General features: G+C 44.1%; 1 protein-coding gene across 6 annotated transcripts in view; it reads right to left on the minus strand.

The window, feature by feature from the left end:
* Positions 1–4,711: 4,711 nt before the first annotated feature.
* Positions 4,712–18,790, minus strand: part of ATRX (ATRX chromatin remodeler) — a 69,690-nt gene continuing 55,611 nt past the window's right edge. For 5 of the 6 annotated variants that reach the window (XM_058813901.1, XM_058813900.1, XM_058813904.1 and 2 more), the window contains 7 exons: positions 17,907–18,084; positions 15,929–16,123; positions 11,008–11,157; positions 9,530–9,652; positions 8,905–9,000; positions 8,308–8,436; positions 4,712–7,571 (listed from right to left, as the gene is read on the minus strand). In XM_058813901.1, the coding sequence (XP_058669884.1) occupies positions 7,293–7,571; positions 8,308–8,436; positions 8,905–9,000; positions 9,530–9,652; positions 11,008–11,157; positions 15,929–16,123; positions 17,907–18,084 (1,150 nt within the window). In that variant the 3' untranslated portion in view covers positions 4,712–7,292. Of the gene's footprint in view, positions 7,572–8,307; positions 8,437–8,904; positions 9,001–9,529; positions 9,653–11,007; positions 11,158–15,928; positions 16,124–17,906; positions 18,085–18,790 lie in introns of those variants that run through there. The other variant, XR_009275322.1, reaches the window with a different exon arrangement.

The raw sequence follows: 18,790 nt of genomic DNA on the forward strand, positions 1-18,790 counted from the left end.
TATCGGCAATAAAATTGTCTTTATATTATAGATTTCTCGCTAGCCCTTTTTTTTGGCACCTTCAACAACTAACCTGGTATTTCCCCAGCAACATGAACAATAAATCCACCTCTGAAAGGGCTTTGTGCAGTAAAGATCAATTGCCTAAGCCCAAACTCCTGCAGGAAGATGACATCAAATCTCAGGTCTGGGAAGCACCAGCTCGGTCTCCTTGGAGCATGAGGCATCCCTGTGGATTTACTGTCCTGCTCAAAGCCAAGAGGACAAACAATTGAAGCATCTGCTGTGTTTTGGATGGACCCTTCAGTCCTGCAATAAAACCATCACATCTTGCATGAGATTTACCTGCAGCACCATGAAAAATCCATGGAGAAATAGAAAGCAACAACAGCAATTCCAAACCCCGTCACTTTTAGGCAGTTACCGTGGATGAGGGTGACCCCCTGCTGCAGGCAGTGCTGGGATGTTCATGGCTGTGTGACATTTCCCTCTGCAGAAGCTGCCTGGTCCCACAGTCCTGTCACCTTTCCTCTGCCTCCAGCTGCAAACCTGATGTCATTTGGCAGCCCTGAGCCAGCCCCATATTCCCAGCTGTGCCCAACAGTGCCAGGGAGCAGAGCTCTCCTCCAGTCAGGCCAGGCCAGGGACACTCATGGGGGAGCTTGGCTGTGCCAGCACAGGCCCTCAAGTGACACTTGTGCCACATCTGCCCTTGCTGCTTGCTTGCGATGTCACAGACCTGCAGGGAAGCTTCCAGCAATGATGCCAGCTGCTGTTCTGTGCCCTGTGGCCAGCAGAGAGGGATTTCAGCACAGTGCGAGCAGGAGTGTGTGACTGCAGAGGCACAGGCACTTTGCAGCCCGACGAGAGGCTGACAGCAAACAGGGTTCTCTGGAGTGTGCAAAAACCTGAACAACCACAGCTGTGCTAGCTCTGGCTTCTCCTTATCACGAAGCTTTGTCCACAGTGTTGTTTCTGAACCTCCTCCTTGCAAAACACTCATGGTAACACCTCAGCTCCTTCATCTCCAGCCTGTGAATTCCCAGGACATTTTCACTGACCTAGAGATGATCCACACCAGCTTCTTCACGAGCTACATCACTAATGGAGCAGCAGCTCTAGAGGCCAGCTCTGCTCCTGACTGTCTCTCACCCTCTCTGCTGCCACCTCCCACGTCCCTTCGCTGTCCCAGCAGGTCCAGCAGCCATCAGACAACAGGCTGGGGTTGGCAATGAGGAGATTACAGGAGCTTTACCTTCAATGATCCAGACATGAAGGAATTTAATCCTGTGTTTGAAATAAAAAGAGTTTATTTAGCTTCTTCCTCTGAGTCACTGCTGAAACATCTCATCCCCGGCTGCCGTGCCAGGAGCTCCATCGCTCACGAGACGCGTCCTCAGGTGCACTTTTGACCTTCCCCTGCATCAAGGGAAATCCCTCAGCCCTGGAGCCTTGCTTGCCCCCTGGGATGATCCTGCTTCTTCCATCCAGGGCTTTCTGTTGTGCTTGAAGATAAATCTGGTGGTTAAGATCCTGCTCCTTTTCAAAATGAAGGTCCAAACCTGATCTCAGCAATGCCAAGTACATTTTTTACCAACTCCAAAGGGAGATGATTTGGCCCATGGGGGCAATGCTGGACTTGTTCTTCTGATACCCAACCTCCTGCCACAAAGGGACACACAGGTACCAGGGATGCTGTAAAACACTTTTGCAGGATCTGGGTTCAAAAAACTCATACTTGCAAAAAGCAAAATCCACAAAGAATTTACTAGAAACCCCTTGGTAAAGGCTGGTGTCCTGTCCTGTGTGGGGCATTCACTAAATGGGGAATTCAGCACTGCTAATTCCCACCCAAATGGTTCTTTCACAGGAATTTGCATTGTTTGGTTCTGGTTCAGCAAAGCAGCTGAAGATGTGAGTGACCTGAGTAAGCTGGGAGCTGAACAGCAGCAGAGGGAACCACCAGAGACATGGGGTGCATTTTGAGTGGCACAGGAGGGGGCTGTGATGCACAATGGGTTTGTGTGGGTACACTCATGTCTCCACCCCATCCTGTCACCCTGATCCAGCTGTTTCCCACCTCAAGATTCCAACTGCTCCTTCGGCCTGGAGGTGTCACAGGGCTGGCAGATGGACCTTGCTAGGAAAGTTTGAGAGGAAAACATGTTTGGGTTGCTTGAAACTAACAGAATCTTCCAAGTCAGCAAAAGGAAACAGTGTTTGGGGTCTCAGCTCATGTAGATTCCAAGGGATTCAAAGTCACAACAGCCAGCTGGAAACCTTCTCTTGAAGGAGAGGCGAAGGCTGGGGCAGGGGGTGGCTGTGATCCCCAGAAACCCCTGAGCCCAGAGCTGCTCTGCACACAAGGCTGTGGGTCTGGAAACACCACAGCAAACAGGACAAAGGCATCTCTTCAACCTTCTCCTTCCACCCAGGAGGGCTGGGCCTGCTCTGTGAAACATTATCTGGGACAGCTGTGCAGAGCAGGACGGAGGAGGCTCCAGCAGAGGTGGGAAATGCTGCAGTCTCATTATGGAGGGTGCAGAAACAGAGAGGAGCTGCCTGGGAGAGGCCAACATGGAGCCAAGCACAGCAGTGCCTTTCTCCCTGGCTTTGGCTCATGATCCAGGGCACAGGGATGGATTGGATGGAGACTGGCATACAAGTGCCCCAATATCCATGTGCCCTCAGGGACATCCCCGTGGAGACCCTGCTGCCTGTGGGTGGAATGCCTGGCTTGGGGCTCGTTTCTCCAAAGGGGAAAAGGAGTAGAGGCCCCAAAGAATCACCTCCTGTGGAGAGAGTGATGGAGAGCCCAAAACTGCAGAGGGAATCCAGAAACTCAGAAGAAATCCAGAAGATCCAGAAACTGCTGGAAGGCAATGAAGGTGTCCTGGTGTTGTCCCACCTGGCTGGACATCCAGAGATGTGCTGCTGCTGCTGCCAGAGTTTGGCTGAGATGTTTCTGGAAGGACACCCAGAGATGGAGCATTCCTGAAGGAGAAGGGCTGAAGTTTTTGTTGGTGTGGACACAAAGACACCTGCACCCCTTGGATCAGGGCTGGTCATTGCTTTCTCCAAAACTGCCTAGAGCTGCTGAATTCTCATCGTGGAGAACACTAAGGCTGTCACCTCACACCTGCACTGGGGGTGAGCAGGAGCCCTGGGAAGTGAATTCCAGGGATTCTCAGGATCTTCCCTCGCTGTGCCAGGAGGTGTCTCACACCGAGATGCCACCGAGCAGGGCAGGTCACCACACCAGACACGGCTGGGGCCTCTCTTCTCCACTGCTTGTGGGCATGGGGAGAACCCAGGGAAATGGGAACACTGAATTCCTAAAGCAGCTGGAGTGCCTGGATCGGGGTTTGAGGGGTGCCTCAGGTACCAGTTCCCGTCTCATTCTCAAGCAGGGTCTGTGCACACAGGGCCAGGGTGGTGTTTGAGATCAGACCCAAGGGGTGACCCCACCTTCCCTGAGCCCCTGCCCTTCTCCAGGGCAATGTCCCCACTGGGGCCACAGCCCCTTCCAAGATTCCTCCAGTGCCCCCCAAGCCACCCCTGGGGAAAGCTGAACAGGAGCTGTGGCTGCATGAAAGGGTCACACACAGGATGAACTCATCCCACTCACCCCAGCCACACACAGCAGGGCAGGAGTTGGTCCAGACCCTTCACAGCAGCACAGCTTTGCCACAGCCACATTTGGGATTATTCTGGTGCCCAGGCCTCATCCCCAGGGTGGGTTCCACAGCACAGAGGGTGCACAGGGGGTTATTTGACACCTGAGCAGGTCTGGGAAGTTCAGACACCACGTGGTTACTGGTGCTGGGGCTGCAACACCAGCTTTTTTCCAGACTCCTCCAGCTGGGAACATTTAGGATGTTTGGCTTTCCATAAACATTGAAAATCTATCCAACTTCAAAACTGTTTTTTGCTTGAACTGATGAATTTAGTTTCATTTACTGTGTGCAGAGTGGTTTTGCTTTTAAGATAAAGGCAAAAGCTGCTCAGGCTGGGCACAGCTGACACAGCAACGGGGCTGGTCAGTGTTGGGACACCTCAGCCCAACATCCTGGACATGGGACTCGTCCCAGGACACTTCCCAGCCCAGCACAGACAGCCACATCCAGCCTGAGCTGCCCACTGCCTCCCATCAGTCCCAGGGATAGTTAAAAACACGCTGCCCACAGGGCCCCTGGGAGAACAACTCCAATATTTCCACCTCAGACACCATTCCCACCTCCCTCAGCTTTACCAAGACCCCTGGGCAGTCCTGCAGTGTCAGGGAACGAGGAGAGGGCACCTTTAAACACAATTATTGCACTTTCCTTTGCATAGGAAAGGGGGTGTTGTGCCCAACAGGGGGGATTTAATAACTAAGGACAGGAGAAGTACAACCACCAGGTTAAAATACAGCAGCACCTCATTCTGATTTGACTCAGCAGAACTTCACCTCACTTTTAACCATCTCACTGCTGGACACCTCATTTCATTTTTAACAGACAGATTGGCAGAAGCTGCTATTAACAGAGTAATTTGGAAATCTGGACCACAGCTATTTTCCCTAAATGAAATCAATGTCTACACCCACTAAAGTCATTGTAGAAAACAGTAAGAGCTTCAACTCACAGCACAGTTCTCCAAAGAACATTCCCAGGCTGAATCCCTGTGGAGTTAACACTGGACTGTGAATGTAGCACAAGGCACATAGATGTATTTTGGTCACTTTATTAAATGAGATATTAAATAGTTTAAGTTTCAACTACTAAAACAGCACTTTGAATGGTGAAAACACATAGTATATTGTCATACTTGAATGCTTCTTCTTTTTTAAAAACACATTTCCAGTCCTTATATATATTACAAAACAGCCTTATAGGAAGAGGGGACACCTTTTCTATAGTACTTAAGATATTTAATACAGAACTGAAAAGCCATCTAATAGAAACAAAGGCAAGTCTTCACAGCTGTATGATTTCAGCAGCCAAAGCTGGTTGATGGACTGAAACATTACTATACAACTGGGACAAAACATATACAATATCACGATACTAAGCAAAAACGCTTTACATCCAAAGGAATAAACAGGTTACAAAATGTGGATAATTTAGCAGGCAAAACTGTATTACAAGCAACATTTTTATTTGTCATCTTAAGCCATTTTTATCTAGTTAAAACATCTAAAACAAATATAAAAATGAGCCTTTTATTATCTTACTGATGTATGTTCTGTCTTTAAGTACTGGTTAAAGCCTGATGTTATACTCAAAGCACGTTGTTATGCAGCTAAAATGTCGAGTGAGAAACGTAAGCAAAGTGGTCCAGGTTTTACTTCAATGCTTATCTTGTACTCCTTCTTGTGCATTAGTCTTCTGTTATCCATAGGTTTGTCCAGGATGAAATAAAATGTGCCTTTCAATGTTGCCTAAAACTTCCACATTTAAGTCTTTGAGTTACTGTAAAACTCCACTTAACATTCCCAGGTTTGGTAGAAAGTACTTCTCTTATTCACAACACGTAGGAATATCGGTGACAGTTACCCAGAGTACATTTGCCTTCAAATGTTTGTCTCAACATCTCACTTTTGTCTCTTCTAGTGCCAACATGTCTCTCTTTGCTCCCTCCCCCAGATCAGAGTTAACTGTAGAGCTGGCAGAGCACTAGAACACACTGAGGGTCTTTTGTGGTATCTTGTCATCAAAGAGTCCAAGACAGAAAGTTGTCAGCTGGGCTTGCAGCAGCCCAACCAACCTCTGTCCACGTCACAAACCAAGTGTGAGTCACACACCAAAACATCGTGAAACATCTGCAACACTTGTCCATTCAGGGCAAGAACTCAAACTCTTGCAAGAAACTTCCCAGAAACCAAAACTGTTTTAGTTCACACCAGCATCAGAAGAGTCCAGCACAATGTGGAGCCACTGCCTCCATCTGTCTCCAGAGCCCTGTGTTGTCCACACACCACCATCTCCATGTTCCTGCCACTTACTTGTGCCCCTAGATGATCAATGGGTTTTTTTGGGGGGTAAGAATCACCCAAAGTCTATGCAAAGGAAAGTCCTATTTGTATTTAATAAGAACCTGACAACCCAACAAGTGTGGGCAAAGAGAGTGATAATGGTATAGAATAAACCTGAAATTTATCTCTGACCTACATTAAAAAAACCCAAACCAGAGCAGAAACAAAAGCAAAATCAAGCTCTTTGTGTCCTAACCCATGTTTTCACACAGCTGAAGGGATGGGGAGGAGTGCATAACCCCATCTCTGTCAGTAAAGTCGTTTCACACTTCTGGCAGCTCCAGAAGTTGCTACAGCACTTTCTCTGTATGGATCTCCAATGGGCAGTGGCTGTGCCACGTTAAAGGGGGTTCTCTCACAGGGGGTTCTCTGAGAGGCCACCTCACCCTGGCCACCACCACCAATTTACCCCAAAAGACAGAAATGGAGTTGCGTTGGCCCGTCCCCCATTGCCGGCAATGGAGGAGACAGTAGCACCAGCAGGAAGGAGTTACAGAAATGTGCTTTGTGCTGGACTCCACAGCAGGGATCAGCCTGTGAAGGAAAAGCATCTCCACTCCAGACCATCAGCTGTTATTCCATCACATGGAACTGAAAATAAGAAATGGCAGCAGACTGGGGAAGGCCCAGTCCTGTTTAAGGCTGGATGCACAGTTCCCTGTGTCTCAGAGCAGTAGTAGTTACAAATATTGCACTCAGTTCTGTTTCAGGGAGCGTTTTCAGCTCCTGTTCCATTCAGCACAGATGACCCGTGAAGGAAACTAAACTATTTCTGTTACAACATTCCCACTAACAGAAAGAAATGGGCAAGCAGAAAAGTATTCCATAATTTGAGGAATCAACTCTAATCAAGAACTCAGCTGTTTTCAATTCACATATGTCAGACTGAACTTACAGACCTGCAGTCCTTCCTAAGCTTCCCAAAGCTTTGCAGCCACGAAAAGCAAACGTAGGAGTTTAGACAGGAAACCTGTGGAGATGCTACTGTAAGGGGAGGACTTGTTTTCACTGAAAACAACTTGTTATCTCCTGTACTCAACATATGTAAGAAGATTCTAGGCAACATCACTGACAACAGGGAAAACATTGTGACCTATTTAAACAAAGCTGAAACACTAATATGGAACATGGTATTTAAGGGGAGCAACCAAACTATTCTTTTTAATTCCTTTTTTTTTTTTTTTTTTACAGTTGAGTTCTGTTAGGCCATTGATTCCTAAAAAAATAAAAAGTTCTTTCTCTGATTTTAACAATCCTTTAGGCTTTTAGTGCAAAATCACATTGATTTCCCTTGGGAAGGCCCTGGATTTTTGCCTCTCATTGGGGGTGGTGCTCGTTGTAGGGGTGGTGGCTGCATCCCACCAGACACTGACTGATACATTCCTCTCACATCTATGGCTGGGTAGCTGGAAGGATTCATGATTAGATTTGGAGGCTTTGGCATCATGAGGTGGCTCATGGCTGCTTGCTGGTAGGACATCTGCTGCTGCTGCTGCTGGTTGTACTGGTGCTGGAGCCGCCGGTTCATCAGGATCCTCTGGACACAGCCAATCAACTGTGGAGGGAAAGCAGAGCTGCCTGAGTGCCCCTCCCGTCCCCCTGCTCCCAGGATCAGGTTCAGGGCTCAAATCAATTTGTTAGGGACAGCATGGCTGGGGGAAAAAGCCCCATTGTTATCACCATCCCTAATGTGATGGCATTCAGCAGCCCATTACTGCAGAAACCATTTAGTAACAGCATTTAGGGCTCAGTTCTCCTGAAGACTTGGCTATTGTGTTGCAGGCAGCATTTAGGTGAGTTGCCATGGCAACGTGTACTCTACTGTGAAATGATTCCCAGGTATAAGTTACATCATCATCTGTCAGGTACCATTCATCTTCCCTTTGAAAGTCCCGCCTGTGCACTGTCAGTGTTTGTTTGCCTGAGAGAGAAACTCTTCCCTCTGACATCATCTGGGCAACTTTCAGATTCTGCAGAGTAATTCTAAGCTAAAACAACATTACCAACACTCTCTAAGATGTGTTTCCTAAGTGGCTGGCTGAGCTCTGGGAATCAGATTTCTCTTTATGCCTCATGACCTCGCAGCAAAGCCCTTCAGCTCCAAAACCTGGCGAGTGGCTTTTTCATGAACCTCTCCCTCCCTGAGGCCAAGCAATGAACTCCAGCACGCTGCTGACCACTCTGTGAGGGATATTTATGTGCCTAAACATACACTTGTAGCTCAGGAATGAGCACATACAAGATCTTCATTCAAGCTCTGGCAGTAGGTAAATAAATGTAGGATGTTTTACCATCTGCTGTTTCCCGAGCACGTCGTTGTAAATGGCTTCCCGGCGCTTCACATCCAGCTCCTGGCTCGCCTGCCTGTTCAGGGCCAGGGCCTGCACCTGGCTCTCCGTCAGGGTCAAGTTTTCTTTCCACTGAAAAGCAAAAAAACCTTCTTGGCACTGGTGGTTTGAACAAAAACCTGACAGTAACTGAGGCCCTGTGTCATGTTCGCAGTTGCACCAAGAGTTAAACCAGCCCAACTTCCAGTGAGTGCAGAACCAGAACCACAACCAGCAGTTATTAGTGCTCCTAACAGGCAATTAGCAGTCCACAAACTACAATAACTACTTCCCTGTAATTGCTGCTCTGATTTCTAGGAAAAACAGCATTTTCAGAGCATGGCAAATACTTATGGATCTAAAGTGCCACTCCTGTAAGGCTCTGTGCCAGCTGCACACCAAGGGTTACTGCTGGGATAAAGGCCACTCCCAACTGGAAATGATACTCATTAATAATGCACTTCATTAGCTGGATGACTATCTGCAGTAGCAATAGCTTTGTTTGATAATGTTTAATGTTCTCCACTCCTGATCTAAGCCAGGGTTATCCATTGCACTCACTATGGCTGAAATGATGTCTTCAAGGGGCTGGATTCTTGCTGCAGCCACACTGTTGGTTGCTTCCACTACCTTCTCTCTTCCTTGATTAATGAGGTCCTGAGAAAACATCACAACATCAGTTATAAAGCACAGAAACAACAAACACATTTCTTCCCCAGCCTTCTTAATCTTCTTCTTGTACATACCTAGACTTCAATTACCTCTCTGCTCTCAATTTGCACAAGTCAATGACTCTAAGCTGCAACCTATTTGAATTTTAGCACAGAGCAGTTGAACAATAAGTATAAACCATACAACTTGTAAAAACTTATTTTTGTACCCACAAGTTTTCAGACCAGCATGAGAATGGTAAAAACCCAGGTAAATTTTCTACCATACAGACTTGAAGATGTTACAGTTTCAAAAGTGGTAATTAAAGTCTGCAAAGAAGGCAGGTGATGCTCCAGAATCCTGACAATCTGCCCAGGTATAGATTTATATATATGCAAGTAAAACTTCAGTAAAGCTACATGCAACCCCCACCCACCCCCAAACATCCAAAAATATAAAAATATTTTGGGCTGACATTATCCACAATTTGTGAGAGAAAACCCCTGCAGCAACACAGGCATGCAGTGCTCCTTACCTCCAGCTGTTGGTTACTCATTGCAGACAGAGCACCCAGATTGTAAGGAATATAAGTCTGAGAGCTGAAATTTGTGGGCATTGTGGTGGTCCCTGTGGGCATGTTGAAACGCATGGTCATGCCCTGCAAAACACAGAGGGCACTGGTCACCAACTCTGATAATTCTGCAAAAACCACACTGAGAATTCTGCACTGGTCACTGATAATTCTGCAATGACCACATTGATAATTCTGCAATAACCACACTGACAATTCTGCACTGGCCACTGATAATTCTGCAATAACCACACTGACAATTCTGCACTGGCCACTGATAATTCTGCAATAACCACACTGACAATTCTGCACTGGTCACTGATAACTCTGCAATAACCACACTGATAATTTTGCAATAACCACACAGCCAGAGCAGCCCTAGGGACAGCCACAGGCCCTGAACACTGAGCATGGAGGTTCCCAAGCTCAGCTCAGAACCCCATTTCAGTCACAGAGGAACCCAAGCTCCAGTGTTCAATAATCTTTGGGTTTAGCTTGTCAATATTTGAAATATAAATGATCATGGCTTATTAGTACAGCTTAAGTTGGTTAAGATAATTTTTTATATTGAAAACCCACTACTTAATGTAGAGTTTGACCAGCCTGAAATGAAATTCTGAAAAAGTAAAATGCACAATTTGCTCAGGAATGTAAAGCTCATTGCCCATTTGGATTTCTCACAGGGCAACTTCAGATTTTACTCTTTATTTCCCTATTTCTTTTCCCTCCCCAAACCTCTTCATCAGTGGTCAGTGGCAATTTATACACCCAGTTTTTCTACTTTTAGTTGAAGGCTTTTCACTGAAATTCAAAAGGTAATTTGGGGTAACACCAACAAATCTGATTGAGAATTTCAACCTTGGTGGCATTTCCATAACCTCCCTTATGACCCTGCCAAGGGTAAAGGCACAGCTTTAGTTTTAGGAACACAAAGAGCTTTGGTGCACCCCACACACTCAGTTAGGGGGAATAAATCACCACCAACTGTATCTGATACAATACAGGACAACAAAATGGGAACAGGGTTCCACCTTATTGTAATTTCAGATTTCTGTTGTATTATCAAGCACTGGTTTTATGTTAATGTGTGCATCAGCTCAGAAGGTGACACTGTCACACAACCTCTGACAGGGACACCCTCACATGGGAAAAGAGGGGTTACACAGGACATCAGTTGAGTTTTAACATAAATTAGAAAAAAAATGCAGGTGTGAAAGGAACTTGTAATTAAAGTGGCAAAGCAAACACACAGAAAGAACCAGCACTGAAGGAGCAAAAAAGACCAAGTATCTCCATCCCTCCTATGTCAATATTTGCTTTACATATTTATTTCTTGGTCTATAACAATATTTAATTATCCAAAAACAAACTGAAAAGGTTATTGGGACTCTAAACCTGGAAAGGTTATTTTCATATACATAAACCAGATTAAACAGCTTTACCTTCTTTTCTGCTTCATATTCTGCCCAGGCTGCCTTCCTCTCTTCTTCAGTGAGTTCCTCCTCCTCCTTGTGGTCCAGGAGTGAATCATGTTCATGGTACCCCACGATGTACTCCTTGTTGATCTGGAGCAGCTCTGCCAGGATGGTGTCCTGCTCAAAGCAGGGGATGAAGGAGGAATCACTCAGCAGCTCTGCCCTGTGCCCCCTCCTGCTCCCTCCCCATTCCACACACAGCTATCAGCACTCCACAGCACAATAAAACTGGAAAATCATTTAAAAGTACAATTTTCCTCAGAGAGAGAGCAATGGATTAACAATCTGTTGCAGAGATAATAGTGCAGCCACTTAATAAACCACAGGAATGCACTCAGATCCCACAACAATAAATGCACCTAAAAAGAATGGAATGTTCTCAGTGGCTTTTCCTTTGCTTAGGCTGGACAACAGACAGGACCCATCAATACATCTGCATTTATTATACAGAAACATCTGCATTTATTATACAGAAACATCTGCATATATCATACAGAAACAGCAGCTCTACAGCTTTCAAACACTGAGCACTACTTTGGGTCCAACATCTCCAATTTTTTAAGTCAAACCTTTTTGTCTGACAGGCAAGGTGATGCTGCAGAAGATCCCTACAGGATAGGGGGAACTGCTCCTGCTGCACCTCAGGAGCTCCTTTCCTGAGGTCCTTCTTAAACAGGGTTTTTTACATGATTATTGTGCCTGATGAGCTTCATGAATTAAGGAAGCTCCAACACACCTCAGCATTCAGGCTAAAATTGCTAATATGAAAGCATCACTGAACCATTCCTGGGAGGAATTATAGTCCAGGAGGAACCCGGGCCCCTCCAGGTCCTGCCCTCACTGTGCCAGGTTTGCACAAGCAGGAATCCAGCCCAACTCTGGCATTTCATAATCTCAGCTGAACAATGACTGAAAAAATCACCCACAAACAAACAGAAAGATTTCTGCAGCCACGCTGGGAACTGAGTGTGGAAGTCCTGAGCAGGGCTCTGCCCCAGCAGCTCCACAAAGCTGTTTGTTTCTGTGTGTTGAAATGTTAATTACATTAACCAATTATCAGTGAGCTGCTCTTTGTCCCACCCTTCTCCTGCTTGGTGAGAATTTCATCACAATTTCTCCTCCCAGCACATCCAGGGTGGGGTTTGCATCCTGCAGGGCACAGGGGGCAGAGCAGGGAACTTTGAGGGGCTGGGATGGGGGGACACCAAGCCCAGAGGAGGCTGAGGAGGTTCTGGAGGTGCAGGAACCACTCTGGGAACAGCAGGGCTGAAAAACAGCCCTGGAGTTTAACCCAGCCTGCACAGCCCTCCAAATGTGCTCTCATTTACACCCAACTGGGGCTTTGCTTTTCTCTGCCTAAACTTTGTTTGTCTTGACTTTAATCATGGGAGCTTGAAAACAGGGATGCATTTAGTTCAATCTCACAATTAAAAAAAAAATACTAAATCCACCTTACACATAAAAAACCCCAGAATAATTATATCTATATTATATTATATCTATATTATATTTATATCTATATATTATGTTATGTTATGTTATGTTATATTATGTTATGTTATATCATATCATATCATATTTCTATTATATTTCTATTATATAATATCATATTATATTTCTATTATATTACATTTCTTTTACATTTGTTTCGCTTATTGATAGAATAATGATTCTCAATTGGTTTGTAAGCCGTAGGATGAAATCCTGGTGATGAATGAAAATATGAAAAGAGACTGAAATAAGTGGTTTGAATTTTAATGAAAATATTAAGAGAGACTGAAAAAGGGGGTTGAATTTTAAAAAAGACATTTGTCTTTTTAAAATCCTGATGGAAATTAAATGCTACTGAGAGATCACTGTATTAGAAAGGAAATCCTCCATGAAGGAGTGCAGGTTATGTTGTAATTCACAGGTTTTTCTCAACCAGCTGAATATTAATACTAAAGCTAAAAATAAAAATTTAAAAAATTAAATAAGAAGCAAATTCTTCTAATCCTGAGATCAAAATTCACAAAGCTGTCCCTGAGTATGGAAGCACAGTAAAGCACATGTCTCTGTCCTGAGGTAGTACAAAATGCTGATATCCATATCCAGTGAACCTGAACTACGATTTTAATCTGCTTCCCCAATCTGCATTACATTTCACATCAATAAAAAAAGTGACTTCAAGTCCAATTCCCTGAATGGGGAATGGGGAATGAGCCCAGGGCTCATTCTGCAACAGCAGGGCCAGTTCTGAGGGACACCCAGTGCCCCAACACTGCCATTGTCCAGCTCATGGACTGTTCTGAACTATTCTGGAAATTATAATTATATTTCTATATAATTACAGAAATATATCCTTATTTCTATATTTCACTACAGCAAAGGTGACCAAGTGATCATTCAGCCTTCAGAAACCTTTTTTGGACTGAAATTCCGAAGCAGCCCTTTCCAGCTGGGCAGGGAGAGGGGACGAATAAAATCAAACAATGGAAATTAAGAGTAAATAACTGATGTGAACCACATTGGTATTATAAATATTCTGCTAACCCCAAGTATCCAGAAGCTGTTTCTGAGGGCTGAGGGCAGAGCCCTGGAGCACCACAGGCATTTCTTCCCTGACAATCTCCACACCCCAAGGTCCCGTTGGAGCACAGAGGGCAGAAAACTGCTGCTCCAATTAAAACTGGCCATGAAATTTGAGTAATCTTCAGGAAAACAACAGACTGCACATCTGCACTGCCATTTTTACACAAAATAAAAGCATTCCACACCTTCTCCCTCCTTAACAGCACTTTCCAAGAAAACTGCTCTTGGACTCAAAGCTGGATGTTGTAAAGCCAAAATTCTCAAGGATTTAGTTTAAAACCAATCAGGATTTGTTTCTTCACTTGCTGACTTTTAAAACAATGCAGAATGAATTCTCCCATCGCATTTAAAACACAAAAATTAAATATTTGGGTTTTTCTTCTACCCAGGAAGTGAAAAAGGAGTCAGAAGCACCCCGACCTCAGCTCTGAATGATCCCTCCTCATCCCACAGGAATCCTGGCTCAAGGATTCCTGCACACCCTTCCCACTGTGGGAAACCCCTGGCAGCTTTCTGAGAACAAAACCAATTTCCCCACAGGGTTTTCCACATTTGTGCTCAGATGGTTGGAGAGAAGATGGAACCCATTTCCCCTGATTCCTGTTCACAATTCCCTCCAGACAGGGGCAGTTCTAAAAGGTGCATTTTCAAACCTCCTTGTCCCCATGTTCTGAGGACTCTGCTCTGCCCTTGGACTCTAAAACAATGTAAAAGCACAAAAAGTGGTATTTTTACCCAGCCCTCATCTTACAGCATCTTAAAGAGAATTCTTATCTCTAAATGCTGTGTAATTACTTGATGTTACAATAAAATGTGTTCCTATCAACCCAATTTTTAATCAACCTAAGAAAAATGCTGTGTGTTGTTAAATTAATTGTTAAGGAGATTAATAACCAAGCTGAATGATGCAGCTCTGCTAAAATCACACTGAAATAAGGAATAGTAACTGAGTTCATGGCTGAGGAACCTTGAACAGATGAATTTACTTGATTATTTACAGCCTTTTCAGCCATCAAACAAAAAGGAATTAGAAATTTGCACACAGCATGTACTGAGATGCCCATCTTCAAAAGGACAAAATACCATCTGCTAAAACCATGAGACAACACAAAAATAAGTCCAGTCCCCAGATTTGCTCTATTTACAGGCAGGAAATGGTTAAAAGCTCATATTCAACTTGACTGGCACAAACACTGATGATGGCATTAATATGGAACTTAATACATAAATCTGAGTGATGGAGCAAGTTTTGAGTTTATAAACACATTCATTACCTGATGTATTTTGTAATAGAAAACCAGAAACCTTCAAAATATAATTGCTGCATTAGATTGATCAATGCTTCAAGCTAACAGATTCAGTTGATTCATAACTTTTTTAGTTATTTTTACATTTTTTAAAATAAGAAGCAGCATCAGTGAATGGTGCTGCATTGGCTCTGTGGAGGTATAAATGCACAAAACATTAATTAAGAATGTAAAAAAAGATAAAATACTATTAATTATATCATATAATGCCCAGACACTGCAGAGTGACCAAACCACAGAATTTTAACCAGCTCATGCACTTCAGGCCACTCCCTGATGTGTTCCAAATGGCAAGAAGCAGAGAATTCCACAACAGCTAAAGGATGAATTAGTCTTTAGCAGCCCACAAACACAGAGATTATAAATGAAACATAAACACACAGCCTAATCTTAAATATAAAGTGACTTGGAGAAAAAGAATAAAATAATGGAGAATAAAATAAAAAATAAAGTATATTCTTACCTAAGTGCAACGCTTATCTCTACTAAAGTTAAACAGGGAACTAAAGCCCAAAAAGTGCTGGCAAAGGGAAACATGGATTAAGATGACCCTTACCTCCAGTGCCACCTCTCACAAACTGAGCTTGTGCTGGGGCTCACCAGCACCCACTCAGATGCTAATTTGAATTTTCCACAACTTCATGCAGTAAAACTTCTATTCATTCAAAATGTGGGGAAAAGTGTCTTTGTTTGTTGTGACTTAAAAGTTGGGTTGTTTAATGAGTATCTTTCTCTTACACTGTCAATTACACTGAGGGGAAACTCCTCACCCAGCAAAGTTGGGTCTTTTCACAAGAATCTTTCTCTCATAGTGTCCATTACATTGAGAGGACACTCCTCACCCAGCTCATTAAGGGTTTGTTGTATTAATTATTGATTTAATTGTCTTTCCTGCTCTCCACCTCCCCTCCAAGCAGCCAGCACTGCTCTACACCACAAACCTGCAGCACATTTAAACACACCCAGGTTGTTTTTACAGCACAGAACTCCTGCTGATGGCCACCACTCACTTTTGGCAGCATGGGGGTGTCCCTCTTCTTCTTCTTCTCCGAGTTGGGGTCATCCAGCAGGTCTGGCTCAAAGGTGTAGAGCTCAGTGAGCTCGTTCATGGTGAAGTGTCTCTCCACCTGCTGCTGGTCCACCACCCTGAAGGACAGCGACTGCTTCGTCACCTGCCGGTCGTAGATCTTGTCCTCCATGGTTCCCTGGACACAAACACCCACTGTCACCCACAGCAATGCTCACAGGCGTGAAAAAACCCCAATAACCACCCAGCAGCTCTCTGTGCCTTGTTTCTGTGTTTCTGCCACTTTCAAGCTGTTTGTTTGCTGGGCAATAAAAGGAAAAATCATCTCCTTCCCAGCAGGAATTGTGCATGGGACAGATGTCATGTAGCTGGTGACTAGGGGAAGAAAATTGGTCTTTTAGTGGTGTTTTTAAGAGATCCAGTTTTGCTTCATTTCCCCAAAGTAGGATTTTGACCAAAAAAATGGCAATTTTCACAGCATGTACCTTATTTTGCTGCTTTGAGCAGCCTGTGAAAAGGAAAACAGATCCCATAGCACTGTGGTGGAGGGGAGAGGGCAAGGGAGGCAGTCAAGCCTAATTCACCACAGCTGTGTACAAAAAAAAAAAAATCAGATCTTTGATGAAAAAAGGAAAATCAATTATTTTTTGAAAAAAAAGATAACTGAGAAGGACGAGAACAGCACAGCCTGTTCTGAACAGCGTAATTTAAAAAGGATATCAACAGTTCAAAAGTGCACAGAGAAAACTACAAAAATAAACTGAAGCCTGAAGAAAAACCCCATTTGTGACAGTAACATGTCCCAGACAAGGATCTGCTTCAGCTGGGATGGAAAGAGTGACTGGATCAAGGGTTGAGTGCTCCTGGGAAAGGGCTCCAGGCTCCTCTGTCACACCTGGGGAAGCAGAAGCTGAAGAGGCACTTCCCAACAGGAACAATGGCCTTACTCAAAGCACAGATCAGTGTCCAGCTGAGTTGTTTTATGTATTTATATATTTTATATATTTATACATATTTATATATTTTATATATTACCCATCTTTAACATCTGCAGGGTGTGATAGGAGTTTCCAAGTAAGACTGGATGCATTTTTATAAAAATTCACTTGTATCCATGTGGTTTCACTGCAGTTGGACCATCAGGGTGTGCAGAAGGAGCTGCTCTGAGCAGGGCTATTCCCTAACAACACCACCATCCTCTGCAGGGACTGCTCCAGTCAGAGCTTTTAGTGGTGTGCAAAGTAAAAAGGCTGAGACTCCTGTTCTGAGGCTGGTCTGGACATGTGAATCACTGCTGGAATTCCAGAATTTGGGTTAATGAAGTGTCAGACAAGGGAGACCTCAGAATATTGAATGTAGGGAGCTCCTGATGCAGGGAATGATTGCCATTTGACTCTGTGATTTAGGATGCTGAACAATTGCTTTATTAAAACTGTATTACATTATACTAAACTATATTAAAGAGATACTAAAAACAATACCAATGAAAAACCCATGACTGTCTGTGCCTGACACCACAGCTTGGACCTAATAGGCCAATTCATATAAACAACCATGACTAGAATTGTATTAAGAACTCCCTTCAGGTAAATAATTTTCCTAACACATTCCACATGTGCAAAACAACAAGGGCAGAGAATAGAGATAAGAATTGTTTAGTCTTTCTCTGAGTTTCCTCACTTGTGATTCTCAGGAAATATCCTTAGGAAGTTGTGCCTGCTGCTCTCTTTGGGGAGAGCTGCAGCTGCATCACAGGAAATAATGTAATTTATTTTACCACTCTTTCCTTCATGAGCTGCTTCAGTGGCCAAACCCTGCTCCAGATCAGAGCTGGAATGTGACTGGATCAACTGGGGTCACTACAGAGCCCAACACAGCCCAAACAGGCACAGTGCCCACAGTCCCAGCTCCCAAATTTCACTGCAGGATGAAAGAGCACAAAAAGTGCAGCAGAAAAGTACCTGAGCCAAAAACCTGTACACAAAGACAGGCTTGTTCTGCCCGAAGCGATACACCCTGAAGATGCTCTGGATGTCATAGGAGGGGTTCCAGGAGGCATCAAAGATGATGACTCTGTTGGCAGCCACCAGGTTTATTCCCAGGGACCCTGCTTTGGTGGATATGATAAACAAGCGGCCTCTGGAACAGAAGAGTGGCAAAATTTGAGTATTTTGGAAAATAACTTGTTCATATACTGAAATAACTAAAATTTCACTAAAATAATGTATTAAGCATAGAACGGATGCAGATTTTACAAGGACAACATACTCTCCCAACAATACACATCAAGACCTTTTGCAAATGAGCTGTTAAGAAAAATTGGAGGGGAAGAAAAAACTTTGGGGTTTGCATTTTCAAGCTCTAATGAAATTAGTTATATCAAATTAAACCATAATTTTAAACAGGCAGATTCCATGCCACAGAAACTCTTTCCTGGCCTGCAGACTTTCAGGGTAACTCTCCAATGACATTGTCACTTTGATATATGTGGGTTTTTTGAGATTCAGAAAAATCTCACTCTGGTTCAACTTGGAACCAGTTCCTGACAGACACCTGACAGAATAAATTATTTAAAATTATTAACACTGGATTAGTTCACTTCTTAATTTAACTTTTTTCCCCCTGCACATTATAAATGACTGCACCATAATTACATACTTTATTTTTTAAACAAATCTAGGAAAGTGAAGCTCCTTAACTTCATTCAAATACAAGTCTGTACTTCTCTATCTACATCAGACTTGAAAGTCCCATTTTGGAGGAGCAGTGGAGGGCTGGGAGCAAATTCTGGAGGCAGCTGAAAGAATTAATTTGCTCCTGAGTGGCCCAGGGACTGCACAGCCTT

This window comes from Ammospiza caudacuta, chromosome 14, assembly GCF_027887145.1.
Source record: "Ammospiza caudacuta isolate bAmmCau1 chromosome 14, bAmmCau1.pri, whole genome shotgun sequence".
NCBI classification, from domain to species: Eukaryota; Metazoa; Chordata; class Aves; order Passeriformes; family Passerellidae; genus Ammospiza; species Ammospiza caudacuta.